The sequence below is a fragment of the Neoarius graeffei genome, chromosome 12 (assembly GCF_027579695.1).
Source record: "Neoarius graeffei isolate fNeoGra1 chromosome 12, fNeoGra1.pri, whole genome shotgun sequence".
Lineage (NCBI taxonomy): Eukaryota > Metazoa > Chordata > Actinopteri > Siluriformes > Ariidae > Neoarius > Neoarius graeffei.
Window position 1 is genome coordinate 32,684,054 of NC_083580.1, and position 15,153 is coordinate 32,699,206.

General features: G+C 45.9%; 1 protein-coding gene across 5 annotated transcripts in view; it reads left to right on the forward strand.

Moving 5' to 3' along the window:
- LOC132895332 (short transient receptor potential channel 5-like) overlaps positions 1-15,153 on the forward strand; it is a 244,748-nt gene that overhangs the window by 75,507 nt on the left and 154,088 nt on the right. For all 5 annotated transcript variants that reach the window (XM_060935791.1, XM_060935792.1, XM_060935794.1 and 2 more), the window contains one exon: positions 6,264-6,785. In XM_060935791.1, coding sequence (XP_060791774.1) covers positions 6,264-6,785 — 522 coding nt within the window. The remainder of the gene's footprint in view (positions 1-6,263; positions 6,786-15,153) is intronic.

Here is a 15,153-nt window from a genome sequence, read left to right on the forward strand (position 1 = left end):
TCTCTCTCTCTCTCTCTCTCTATGTACACGTGTGTGTGTGTGTGTGTGTGTGTGTGTGTGTGTGTGTGTGTGTGTGTGTGTGTGTGTGCATGCGTGCACCTGCATGTGAGGGTTAAATGTAGAGGAGGAATGTGACAAAATAAAGGCTTGTTCATCTTAATTTATCCACAAATGTATTTATTCCACTTGATAAGTGTATGGCAAACCAGCTACCGGATTTGGGACACTACGACATCCTGAACTATTTAGTATTTGGCTTCAAACTTGAAAAAAATTTGCGACCCAGTGATTGAGAAACACTGGTCTAGAATGTCAAGTCAATGTTATCTGTATAGCGCTTTTAACAACAGACACTGTTGCAAAGCAGCTTTATAGAAAATTATACACTAAACATGAGCTAATTTTATCCCTAATTTATCCCTGACGAGCAAGCCTGTGGTAACAGTAGCAAAGAAAAACTCTCTCAAATGACATGAGGAAGAAACCTTGAGAGGAACCAGACTCAAAAGGGAACCCATCCTCATTTGGGTGATAACAGAAAGCATGATTATAAATAAGTTGCTTCTATAACTGTGTCCTATATAGTCACAAAGTACAACTTTGTAAGCAGGAAATTCATTACAGTTTTAAAATAAAGTCTGTTTTGTTAAAGTTATTAACTGTTCATTGATGGAAACTTGAGTATAAAACTGTTCATGACAACTGCAGTCTGAACGTTATCATGTCAGTTGTACTCCTCAGCCATAATAGCAAAACTGTAAGTGTCCAGAGAGATCTTCCAAGTGCAACTTTCTGTATGGGGCCATCCTCCACAGGAGCAATGTGATGAGAATCCAGCCAGACATAGGGCATCAGGATGGATCAGGCAGATCTGAGGAACAGGAGAGGTCAGCATCACTGGTGTCTCAGGATCGACATGTAACTCAACAGAGAGAGACAGACGGGGGGACACAAACACAGATTGTTAGGTATGCCCAATGTTGCCTAATGAGTAAAAACAGTATACATTTTGCACTGAGTACAAGCAGGGACTCTGGCAAAACTAAGGCCCAATCCCAATTCTAATTTCTACCCCTCCCCCTCCCCCTTTCCCTCCCCCTTCCCCTTGGCCCTTCCCCTTGAAACTGAGCTACAAGGGATAGGGCTTGAAATTCAACCCCTACGTATTGGGATAGCCCTTCAACGATCGCATACGTCATCGCGTACCTCCGTCAGCGTTTACGTTAGCAAAATGTGACCAAATGCGTCACTGGCTGCGACCAGCCGCTACAGTCAGAGCCAGAACCAGAAATCTCTGCTGGCAGGGTGTGATTTGTTAACTAACACCACTGAATGGGATATCTTTGGCGCTTCGTGCACCACATCCGACAGAATGAGGTGTTAGAACACTCATGTAAACAATAAAAGCGAGAATAACAGAACAAAACATACGCAGTCAAGCAACCGAAAACAATACTCACTCCCAAAGCTTTTTAGCAGCAGCTTTGGATTTCAGAAATCGCTGTTCATTCTCAGCTCGAAAGCGAATCAAGCGGCGTGTTTCCTCTGGATAACAACTTAAAACACGTAAATAATGGAGAAAATACATTTATGACAATCTTTCGCCGCGGGAACCGCCATCTTTCTGAAATCCGCATGAAATCTCGCTGAAATCCGCATGGCATTGTGGGAAATCACTCAAACCCCTTCGTTCGGAGTCAGCTCCAGGAAAATCTCCGTTTGGAGGGGTACAGAAGCCCTACCCCTTCCCCTACCCCTCCGCGTTAACTGGGATTGGGATACCCCTACCCCTTCACGTGAACGCGCAAAATGGAGGGGAAGGGCCAAGGGGTATGTCCAAGGGGTGAAATGGGATTCGGCCTAACTTTGACAGCCTAAGTAAAAGGGAGAGCCAGAAGATAACACAGACATGAGGGAGCCCTAGGGCATGAAGCAGCCAGCCACTCCACTGTCAACAAACCAGAGTGAACATGTGAGAGTGGGGGGTGACACCATGCATACATCCCAGTTTAGCAAAACACTCTGCTTGAGGACCCTCCAGATCTACTCCTTTAACTAAAAAAAAAACCTATTAACAAAAGGCTTGACTAAAAGGATATGTTTTCAGCTACATCCCTTCTTAAACAGTGAGACTGTGTGAGTCCTGAACACTACTTGAAAGGCTATTCCATAACTGTGGGGCTTTGTAAGAAAAGGCTCTACCTCTGATGGAGCTTTCACTATATGAGCTAACAACAGATAGCCTGCACCTTTTGATCTAAGTCAGCGTGGCGAGGCATAAAGGACCAGAAGTTCACTCAGATACTGTGGTGCAGGACACTGCCATGCTGGCAGTGCTTTAAAGGTTAATAGTAGTATTTTATAATCAGATGATATGATATGGTCATATCTTCTAGTTCCAGTAAAGACTCTTGCTGCTGCATTTTGAACAAACTGGAGCTTGTTTATGCACTTATTGGAACATCCAGACAGTAAGGCATCCAATAATCCATTTTGAACAAACTGGAGCTTGTTTATGCACTTATTGGAACATTCAGACAGTAAGGCATTTCAATAATCCAACCTAGAGGTCACAAAAGCATGTGGCAGCCATTGTCTATGTAGAACGATGTCTGCAGCACCAGGTAGTTTGAGATGTCGGGGAACTCAACAGATGGATAATTTTCCAACTCATAGGAACAATCCTTCTTTGTTAGCGTGTAAGGATCCATCCCATTGAGTGGTGTCTATATCCACTTCTTTTGAGTGTACTTCTTGGTTTTAATAACTTGCTTGTTTGCTGTACACAAACATGGCAATAAGTTCTTGTGTTAATCGACCAGACTCCACTTTTGGATCATTAATCCCTTTTGACTGAGAATGCCCTGCATGCATGGTTTGGCTTCTGGTACATCCATACAGCTTTAAATGCAATACCTACAATTAAAAACAGTTTGTTTTTATTGCACTTATTTAATCCCTGGGCTCCCATCAGTAACAGGGAGTGATGTCAATTCCATTAATACACTTTACAATAGATTATTAGATTTTAATAGAATAGATAAGCCACAATAGTTGGGGATCCTTTTTAATGGGCGCCGACTCATTACAAGTATGAATAGGTGGGCCTCAAAGCAGAAAAGGTTGAGAACCCCTTCTCTAGGGCATCCCCTAGCTCCCCATGGTGTGTCTAGTAGGTAATAACAGCACATTTCAAGCACAGTGAGTGTCACAAAGTTGTTGCATAGGTTTTGATAGATCTAAAATACATCACATGAAACTTGCTGTGTAACACAAACCTTTGCCTACCTGCTTCAAAATTTATACACATTCTGTCAAGATGTTGCTGAATCAGGAAATGTAATCTTTATTTTGCTAGGCCTCTCAAAACCAATGCCATATAAAAAAATTATAGGCATTTATGATTTTTATGACTTTTCTTTTTTGCTTTCTTCTCTGAAACTGAATCTAAAATTAACATCTCATCCCATTATCTCTAGCCGCTTTTAATTTAAAGGGATCCTCCAGTGGATTTATTTCAACCTTATTTTATGTAACATTAGTCATAGATTTCAAAAATCAAACTCTGATTTTCGGTGACCAAATAGTTGTCAAGAAAAATGCAATTTAAAAAAAAAATTTTAGAATACCGGATGGGCTTCCTATGGTAATGACATATGCAATGACGTCAGGTAGTGGTTGCTTGGAGCAACTTAGCTGTTTATATTCTCTGTTTACATCATAGTTTTGCTAGTTTTACAAGTTTTTAGTGACAGTTTTTAAATAAGTATGCCTCATTGTGTAGCATATAAATGCCACAATGTTGCTAAAAAGAAAGCACAAGCTGGAACTAGACTGCATTTCTGCAGAGAATGCTCAGCTGTAGCAGAGAGTCACCAACAGAAACTGGATCAGACATGAGACTTCACGCTACAAAACCTTTTTTTTCCACATGTTCTGTAGAAAGTGTGTGTGGCAAAGTGTAACCGACAGAAACTCGATCAGACATGAGACCTCACGCTGAAAAATCTTTTTTTCACATGATCTACAGAAAGTGTGTGGGTGTGTTTGATTTGAAAGTTTGATTTTTGAAACCTACAACTAATTTTACATAAAATAATTTTGAGAATCAATCTGCTGAAGGATCCCTTGAAGTGACTGCTGCTGATGGCCCAAGCATATTTTTTAATTTAATCCATGAATGATTATTATGAAATGTGGAGAACCATAAATACTCAAGGTTTGACTGAAGCAGTCAAATATAGGCAAAAATTATCAGTTTTACCCATCTGCATAAATTGACTGTCTTGGCACAATATGTTGCATCAGCCAGCAAAGCCTTTTTTTTTGTTGTTTTTTGGTGCATATTCTCTGCATCCCCAGCAATGAGTATTCTCTTTCTAACCACAAGACCAGCCCATCAAGAAAATTCCCAAACTTCACAATGGCCAGTCCATGTCTGCCTTTGTACACCACCACAATGGTTTTGAAATGAAGCAAACAAGATGTGGTTGAAGTGTACTTTCAAGTTATTTTCAGGTTAAATTGAAGGGGTTTAACAAAAAATATTGCATTAATTATTTTGGAATTGCAATCATTCTTACACAGTGTTTTTTTTTTTCACAGGCTTAAAAGTTGAATGAAAATTGAATGAAAAGCAGTTTCATGGCCAGGTTTGGTCTGTATCCTCATGATTTCCTGACAAACTAAGGACATAAATGATGTCGAGTTGAGTCCAAGTATAGAATTTGCATTTGGTAGCTGTTCATGGGAACTCTCAATAGGAGGTCCAAAGAGGTGTTGATGTGAAGTGAAGGAAGCCATCATTAAGCTGAAAAAAACAAAATAGATCTCTCAGAACAGAAACTTGAGGAGTGACCAAATAAACATCTTGGTACATTCTTAAAAATAAGGAATGCACTGTTGAATTCAGCAACACCAAAAAGCCCAGAAGACCATGGAAGACAAATAAAGTTGATGATTCCAGAATTCTTTCCTTGGTGAAGAATAATCCCTTCACAACATCTAGCCAAGTCAAAAACACTCTCAAGGAGGTAGGGGTATCATTATTAAAGCCCACAATCAAATACACCTTCATGAACATAAATAGAGAATGTTTACCTGAAAATGCAAACCACTGATAACACTCAAGAACAGAAAGGCCAGATTAGACTTTGCTAGAAAATATCTTTAAAAAAAAAACCCTGCCCAGTTCTGGAACAAGATTCTTTGGCACATGAAACCAAGATTAACTTGTAACAGAATGATGGAAAGAGTATGGAGAAGGAAAGGAAGGGCTCGTGATTCAAAGTATATAATATCATCAAACATGGGGGATGCCGTGTTACGGCATGGGTAAGTATGGCTGCCAATGGAACTGGGTCTACTCCTGAAGTAGTAGAATGAATTCTATATAGATAGATATAGAGTTATACTTAGATACTCTTATATACTTAGATATAGAGTTATCGATATAGAGTTATACTTTCTGCTCAGATTCAGTCAAATGCTGCAATGTGATGGTTTTTCACATTTCTGATGGATTATGACCCCAAACATACTGCAAAATCAATCCAAGAGCTTCTGAAGGCAAGGAAACAGAATGCTCTTAAATGGCTGAGTCAGTCACCTGATCTCAACCCAATTGAGCATGCTTTTCACTCACTGAAGACAAAATGGAAGGCAGAAAGTCCCACAAACAAACTGCAACTGAAGGCAGCTACAGTAAAGATCTGGGAAAGTATCTCAAGGCAGGAAACTCACCATTTGGTGATGTCCATGGGTTCCAGAATTCAGACAGTCATTGACTGCAAAGACTTTGCATCCAAGTATTAAAAATAATCCATATACTTATAATTATGTTAGTTTTTCAATTACTTTTGATCCTTGAAAATGGAGGGACTATGTTAAAAACAGCAGTAAACCCTAATTTTGTTAAACCCCTTTCATTTTGTGAAAGTCTTCACTTTGATTGCATCTTGATTGCTTCATTTCAAATCCATTGTGGTGCTGTGCCAAGGCAAAATTATGAAAATTGTGTCACTTGTCCAAATGCTCATGGACCCAACTATAAGTTGAATACTATTTTTTAATAAGATTTTTAGACTACTGTAGGCCTACAATTTTTCATGATCTGAAATTATTATTTAATTTGTTTTGGAAAACCATTATTTTGTCATTTCCAGATCTTGAAATTACTAAAAAGAAGGATCAAGAAAAAAGGTATTGTTATCAAGGCAAAATTTTGTGGTATATATAAATACAATAATATTCTTTATTATTAGGTACCTGCACTTATGATGGACACTCAGTTCTCAGAATTCACACCTGACATCACGCCCATTATGCTGGCTGCTCACACCAACAACTATGAGATCATCAAACTACTCGTCCAGCGCAAAGTCACCGTGCCATGGCCACATCAAATCCGCTGTGACTGTGTCGAGTGTGTGTCCAGCTCAGAGGTGGACAGTCTGCGGCACTCACGCTCCCGACTTAATATCTACAAGACTTTGGCAAGTCCTTCACTTATTGCTTTGTCTAGTGAGGACCCTATCCTCACTGCATTCCGTCTAGGTTGGGAACTGAAGGAGCTCAGCAAAGTGGAGAATGAATTCCGGCAAGAGTATGAGGAGCTCTCACAGCAATGCAAGCTCTTTGCTAAAGACTTGTTGGACCAAGCAAGGAGTTCCCGTGAGCTAGAGACAATCCTCAACCACAGTGATGATCACAGTGAAGAGCTGGACCCCCGAGAATGCAGAGACCTGGCCAAGCTCAAGCTGGCCATCAAGTACCACCAGAAAGAGGTAACTATAGTGTAAGTTGGGAAGTATTTGGGAAAGGAACTGGACTGAAAGGTGGGAGGAAAACTTTCATATGTGGTCCTAGAGCAGCTACGTATCCAATTCATGGTACATCTCGTGGGGTGTTCCTGGTATGCAGTGGTTTGTACCTACAAAAAGTGGTCTAAGGAAGGATAACCAGTGACAGGGTCATGGGTGGCCAAGGCTAATAGAATAGAATGGCTTTATTGTCAGTATATTGTTAAAAACCATACAATAAAATTTGGAGTGCAACTCCAGTAAGGTGCCATTCTGTAAAAGAAAAAACAAAACCTCCAGACATTCATTGACACTCTACCATAAAATAACAACAGTAACAAAAAGGACAATAAATACAAAGACAACAAAAAATGACTGTACTAGTAAAAAATGAAGAAAAGATTATTTCACTATGTTGCACATATTATTGCACATACCGGTATATAGTAACATTCATCTTTTATAACTGAATCCGTTTAAGATGCGCATTGCTGTTGGGAAGAAGCTGTGATTGAATCTGTTAGTCTGAGTTTTGATTAATCTGTATTGATTCCCAGAGGGCAACAAGTCAAACAGATGGAATCCTGGATGTGTACAGTCTCTGATGATGGCTGAGGCTCTGCTAAGGTGTTAGCAAGCTCTTCCAGCAGGGGGATGACAGCCAATTATTATTTTTTTTAGCTGTATTTATTACCCTTTGCAGAGCCTTCTTGTCTGCTACTGAGCAATCAGACTGTAATGTGGTACACCAGCACACTCTCAATGGAGGCATCACCAGCAGCTGTTCATTCAGACCATTCCTTTTCAATAACCTGCATGTGTTGCTGAGTCTTTTTCACAGCAGCCACGGTGTTAGCAGACCAGGTGAGGGTACCAAGAAATTTGAAGTTGTGAACACTTTCAATGCATTCGCCATCTATAAAAAGCAGTGGTGGTGCGGGGGCTCTTCCTGAAATCAATGATGAGTTCTTTGGTTTTCTTTGTGTTTAATGTCAGATTATTAGCTTAGCACTACCTTGCTAGTTTCAGAATGTCATCCCTGTATGCAGACTCATCTCACCATGATATGAGCCCAACTACTGTTGTGTCATCTACAAATTTTATGATGGTATTTGTTGAATGGGCTGGTGTACGTGTACAGTGAGTACAGTGTTGGGCTCAGTACACAGCTTTGTGGTGAGCTGGTGCTCAGAGTGATGGTGGAGGAGAGATGGGGTCCAAGCTTGAGTCTGTGGGCAGTCTGTTAGAAAGTCATTAATCCACATGCAGGTGTGAGTGGGGAGGTCAAGGTCAGACATCTTGCTGATTAGTATGTTTGGGATTATTGTGTTGAATGTAGAGCTCATGTAGTTACCACTGTGTTTTAGGTGGTTGAGTGCTGAGTGGAGGGCTATGGTGATCTCTGTAGATCTGCCCTATCTATACTGTAGGTGAACTGGTGCTAGTCGAAGGCTGAGGGGAGACTGGTTTGGAGGTGTTTTAGTCTCTCAAAGAACTTCATAATGTGAATGCAACTAGCCTGTAATCATTTAGACTGTCAATGGTGGGTTTCTTGGGGACAGGGATGATGACCAATGATTTCAGTGCAAAGGATTGGTTGAAGATGCTGGTGAAAACAGTGGAGAGCTGGTCAGCACATGCTTTGAGTACTTTTCCAGGTACTCCCTCAGGGCCAGTAGCCTTCCTCAAGTTCACCTGAGGAAGAATTGCATCTCACTTCATATTCCTGTACAGTGTGTACACAACAGCCAGTGGTATCAGTGAGTTTGGAAAGGGTGTTTTTAACTCAAAATGAGCAAAAAAGCAGTTCAGCTCCTCAGTCAATGAGACGTTTGTGTTAGTGGATGTGGTACTGCTGCCCTTATAGTTAGTGATGTATGGAATGCCCTGCCATATCTGTCTTGCATCCTTGTCTGAGAAGTGGTCCTTGAGTCTCTTCTTGTAGGTTCATTTGGTGTCTTTGATGCCTTTCTTCTGGTTGGCCCTGGCAGCACTGTACAGTGTCATGTCCCCTGACCTGAAGGCAGTGTTGTGGGCTCTGAGGAGTGTCTGGACCTCCTTTGTCATTAGGAAAATCTCTGATTCATTTGTTTACACAGTGTCAGTGCAGTGTATGTGATTGTGGCAGCGGGGGTGTGGTCAAGCATCGGTCTGTGACAGGAGGGCAGAGTCAGGAAAGGTAAGTGGCAGAATCACTACACCCACTTACGCGAACTGTCACAGTGGTGCTGAAACCCGGGAATGAGCACAGAAGAGAACAGCTCCATGGAGTCCTCCACTTTCGCCGACCTGATCCACGCCCTCACCACGGCCCAACAGAGCCAGCACCAGGTGCTGCTCGCCCTCCGAAAGGAGCAAGAACAACGGTTCGAGGCCCTGGTGCTGGCGCAACAGGAAGATCGTCGGGCATTCCGGCACCTCCTCGCGTCGGCGGGGTCCACCATCTCCACCGCCACGGGCCCTTCCCCCCTCACCCTCATGAAGATGGGCCCGCAGGACGACCCCGAGGCATTCCTCACGCTCTTTGAGCAGGTAGCGGAGACCTCGGGGTGGCCGGTGGAACAGTGCGCAGCGCGCCTCCTCCCCCTGCTAACAGGAGAGGCGCAGCTGGCCGCGCTACAGCTCCCCGCCGACTGCCGGCTGGCCTACGTGGACCTTCACCGGGCCATCCTCCAGCGGGTGGGACGCACCCCGGAGCAACAGCGTCAGCGTTTCCACGCTTGGAGGAAGTTGGCCGGCCATTCGCATTTGGCCAGCAACTCCTGGACGCCTGCTGGCGGTGGTTGAGGGCCGACAGCTGTGATGCCGAGGGACTCATCGACAAGTTGGTACTGGAGCAGTTCATCACGCGTTAACCAGTGGGAACTGCAGAGTGGGTCCAGTGCCACCGCCCGGCGTCACTGGATCAGGCAATCGAGCTGGCGGAGGACCATCTGGTGGCTGTCCCGACGGCAGGACAGCAGACGACCTCTTCTCTCCTCTCTCTCGCTATCCCTTCCTCCTGTGTCTCCTCCTCGCCCTATTCCCCCACCGTGGAGGCGGGGGCCGGTGCCACCTCAGCCGGCCCGTCGCACCCGCGGTGCCCTCCCGTGTCTCCCTTCTGTGTCCGTCTCTCTCCCCCCTCAGGTGAGTGAGCCCCAGAGCACTAGTGCAGAGAGGAAGCCCGGGCCGGTTTGCTGGCGCGGCGGGGAGCCGGGCCACCTCCAACAGCAGTGCTCGGTAATGGAGGTGGGCACGGTGGTTTGGATCCCCGACGCTCCAGGAGCCGCCCTCGATCAGGCTGGAGCGTATCGCATACCGGTGAGTATCCAAGGGGATACATATCAGGTGTTGGTGGATTCTGGCTGTAATCAGACCTCAATCCACCAAAGCCTGGTGCAGGACGAGGCATTGGGGGGAGCACAATTGGTGAAGGTGTTGTGTGTGCACGGGGATGTTCACAACTACCCTTTAGTGTCGGTCCACATTTTTTTTCAAGGGGAAAAATTTGTAGTGAAGGCGGCGGTTAATCCTCACCTTATCCACTCTCTAATTTTGGGGACTGATTGGCCGGGATTTCGGGATTTAATGACACATTTATTGAAGAGTGGGTCCTGTCATTTAACAGGGGGAGGTCCCGGTGTTGCATTGGTGGGAGCAGCTGTCACAGAGCCGTCTACGTCAGCTCCGCCTCAGAGTGAGGAGCCGCCGGCTCCTCCTCCCTCTCTCGGGGAATCCCTCGCGGATTTCCCGTTAGAGCAGTCGCGAGACGAGACTTTGCGGCATGCGTTTGACCAAGTGAGAGTAATCGATGGTCAAACACTCCCGCCGATCGCCACCCCGTCCTTCCCCTACTTCGCGATTATGAAGGATAGATTATACCGAGTGACGCAGGACACTCAAACTAAAGAGCGAGTCACGCAGCTTTTAATTCCGAAGAGCCACCGGGAATTGGTATTCCAGGCGGCTCACTTTAATCCCATGGCTGGACACTTAGGGCAGGATAAAACACTAGCCCGAATAATGGCCCGGTTCTATTGGCCAGGGATTCGCGGCGATGTCCGTAGGTGGTGTACGGCATGCCGTGAATGCCAGTTAGTAAATCCAGAGGCCATTCCAAAAGCGCCTTTGCGCCCTCTACCGTTAATCGAGACCCCATTCGAAAGAATTGGGATGGATCTCGTCGGGCCATTAGATCGGTCAACACGAGGTTTTGCTGCAAAAAAAAGAGGCACTGCTTCCGGGTATCGCATTGCATTATCCACTAGAACTAATATAAAGCGGTACGCTTTATATTAGTTCTAGTGGATAATGCAATGCGATACCCGGAAGCAGTGCCTCTTCACAATATCTCAGCACACAGTATTGCGGAGGCACTCTTCCACGTTATCTCCCGAGTTGGAATCCCGAAAGAGATTCTGACTGACCAAGGCACCTCGTTTATGTCACGTACACTGAACGAACTGTATGGGTTGTTGAGTATTAAGCCGATCCGCACCAGCGTGTATCACCCACAAACGGACGGTTTAGTTGAACGGTTCAATCGCAAACTCAAGAACATAATTTAAAAAATCGTAAGTGAGGACACATGTAATTGGGATAGATGGCTCGAACCCTTGCTCTTTGCAGTGAGAGGTCCCCCAAGCCTCCATGGGGTTCTCCCCGTTTGAATTGTTATACGGGCGTAAGCCGTGCGGCATCCTAGATGTGCTGCGGGAAAATTGGGAGGAGGGACCTTCACAAAGTAAAAATGAAATCCAATATGTTATTGACCTGTGCGCAAAACTCCACACACTCGCCCACCTAACCCACGAGAATTTGCGGCAGGCCCAAGAACGACAAACCCGCCTGTACAACAAGGGTACACGCCTTAGGGAGTTCGCACTGGGAGAGAAAGTACTCGTACTGTTGCCCATATCGAGCTCCAAATTAGTTGCCAAGTGGCAAGGACCCTTTGAGGTCACACGGCGAGTCGGGGACGTTGACTATGAGGTGAGGCGAACGGATAGGGGAGGGGCGCTACAGATTTACCACCTCAACCTGCTCAAACTCTGGAACAAGGAGGTCCCCGTGGCGTTGGTGTCGGTGGTTCCGGAGAAGGCGGAGCTGGGGCCGGAGGTGCAAAATGGAACATTGGCATCGCATACTTCTCTGGTCCCCTGTGGAGACCACCTCTCCCCGACCCAACTCGCGGAGGTTGCCCAGTTGCAGAGCGAGTTTTCGGACGTGTTCTCACCCCTGCCCGGCCACACCAACCTCAAAGAGCACCACATCGAGACGCCCCCAGGGGTGGTAGTGCGTAGCCGCCTTTACAGGTTACCCGAGCACAAGAAAAAAGTGGTTCGGGAAGAACTCGAGGCCATGCTCAAAATGGGCATCGTCGAGGAGTCCCACAGTGACTGGAGCAGCCCGGTGGTCTTGGTACCCAAGGCCGACGGGTCGGTCCGGTTCTGTGTGGACTACAGAAAAGTCAACGCAGTGTCTAAATTCGATGCGTACCCAATGCCTCGTATTGATGAGTTGCTCGATCGGCTAGGCACGGCTCGTTTTTACTCGACACTGGATTTAACAAAGGTTATTGGCAGATCCCCTTGACTCCATTATCCCGGGAAAAGATGGCCTTTTCCACACCGTTCGGCTTACACCAATTCGTCACACTTCCTTTTGGGCTGTTTGGGGCACCCACTACGTTTCAGCGGTTGATGGACAGGGTCCTCTGCCCCCACGCCACCTATGTGGCCGCATACCTTGACAATGTCATTATTTATAGTAATGACTGGCAGCGGCACTTACAACACCTGAGGGCCATCCTTAAGTCGCTGAGGTGACCAGGTCTCACAGCCAACCCAAATAAGTGTGCGATTGGGCAGGTGGAAGTACGGTATCTGGGCTTCCACTTGGGCAACGGGCAGGTGCGTCCCCAAATTAACAAGACAGCAGCAATTGCGGCCTGCCCGAGGCCCAAGACCAAAAAGGGGGTGAGACAGTTCCTGGGGCTGGCTGGCTACTATCGTAGGTTTATACCTAATTATTCGGACGTCACCAGCCCGCTGACTGATCTCACTAAAAAGGGGGCACCATATCCGGTCCAGTGGACGGAGCAATGCCAGCGGGCTTTCTCTAAGGTAAAGGCTGCACTGTGTGGGGGGCCACTTTTACACTCCCCTGACTTTTCTCTCCCCTTTATGTTGCAGACGGATGCGTCGGACAGAGGGCTGGGGGCTGTTTTGTCCCAGCAGGTGGAGGGGGAGGATCGCCCAGTCTTGTACATTAGTCGTAAGCTGTCGGTGCGTGAGGGGTGCTACAACACCATCGAGAAGGAGTGCCTGGCGATCAAATGGGCACTCCTCGCCCTCCGGTACTACCTGCTGGGACGCCCTTTCACCCTCTGTTCGGACCACGCGCCCCTCCAGTGACACCACCGCATGAAGGATGCCAACTCGCGGATCACCCATTGGTATCTGGCACACCAACCCTTTAACTTCAAGCTGATCCACAGGCTGGGGGTGCAGATGGTCATAGCGGACTTCCTCTCCCGTCAAGGGGGGGGAGCCGGCTGCAGGTCGGACGGCTGCCCGGCCTGAGTCGGGCGGTGGGGGTATGTGGCAGCGGGGGCGTGGTCAAGCATCGGTCTGTGACAGGAGGGCGGAGTCAGGGAAGGTAAGTGGCAGAATCACTACACCTGTCGTTAATTAATGTGTTTGTGTCTTCCCAGTGACCACGCCCTTTTTAAGGAGAGAGAGCAAGAGCAGAGGGAGCTCTCTCCCGAACCAGATGACTGGAATGTGTGTGCGTGCGTGGCTGAGAGAGAAAGATTTGCATTGAAAAGTGGAAATAAAAGAGTTTTGTGAACTCAGTTCTGTCCTGCCATCCTTCTGTGCTCCACCCACTTACACGAACTGTCACAGTGATGTAACATAGTATAGTCCGTGTGTATGTTTACCAGTCCGGGTGCTCAAATAAATCCCATTTGGTGTGTGCAAAGCAGTCCTGCAGCTGAGAGAGGGCTCCCGCAGGCTAAGTTTTGGTGGTCTTTGTGATTGGTTTGTCTGTTCTGTTGTCTCTTCATCGCGCCAACATGGCAGCCATGAGGAGTTTTTGGTCTCCATTTTTAATCATTTTTATCATATCAAGTTTGTATTTTATTTGCTTTTTACCACACTTTACCATTTTGTAATGCACCTTTGACCATTTTTATGTTAAAGGTGCAGTATGTCAATAAATTATTATTATTATTATTATTTTCCTGATGGGGTTGCATGCTGGGATGAGGAGTACAAAGAGGTGATCTGACAGGCCCAGATGTGGAAGAGGCACAACTCTGTAGGCATACTTCATGTTTGAAGACACACGATCGAGTGTATTCCTCCCCCTGGTAGCACAATTCACATATTGGGTGAAATTGGGAAGTATCGTTTTTTTAGCATGCTTGTCTCCATCTATGATATGGACATCTTCAGTATGGGCTTGTTGCTGTTTGTTTATAACACTATGCAGATGAGCTAGGGCTGTGCAAGTGTTAGCATCTGGTGGAATGTAGAAGGCCATAATAATTACTACTGTCAGCTCTCTTGGCAGATAGCAGGCTGTGGATTGTGCAGCCTGCTAGCTGCACTGAAGCATTGGGTATCATTGGGTGAAGCCAAATCTCCATTATTAATATAACACAGCAGTCTCTGATGGACTCGTTCACTGCTATCTGTAACTCCAATTTGTCCATTATGATGGATATGGCATTTGAGAGAAAGATGCTTGGTAGCAGTGGTTTATGCAGCTACCTTCTTTAGCCTAGCCAGCAGGCCTGTCTGTGGTATCCCCATTTTTGCTTCATCTCCCTACGTCACCTGCATCATTTCCCACAGCCAAAAACAATCCACAGAGACCCCAGTGATCTGGAGATGTCCGCTGGTATCTTCTGCGTTCTTTGAAAGTCGCTTGTAACAGCAATACTGTGCTCTAGTGCAATATTAATTAAGCCTTGATAACTATACAGATACTGTGCCTGACAAAACTTGACAAACAAACCTGACAAACAAACAAACAAATAAGTACCAAGCTAGGTAGCAAAGAGCTGCCGCACTATTGCACACTGCCATCATGCAAGGCCTTACATCTTGGCTAAAACAGAAAGGTGTCAGCATGAACTTTTTCAGCAGTTTGTGCTCCAGTAACTCTTCTGTGGGATTGGACCATGGCCACTGGACCACTTTTGGTAGGTACTAACCATTGCATACTGGGAACATCCCACAAGATGTGCCATTTTGGAGATGCTCAGACCCAGTCATCTAGCCATCACAATCTGGCCCTTGTCAAAGTCACTCAGATCCTTATGCTTGCCCATTTTTCCTGCTTCCAACATATCATCTTTGGGAAC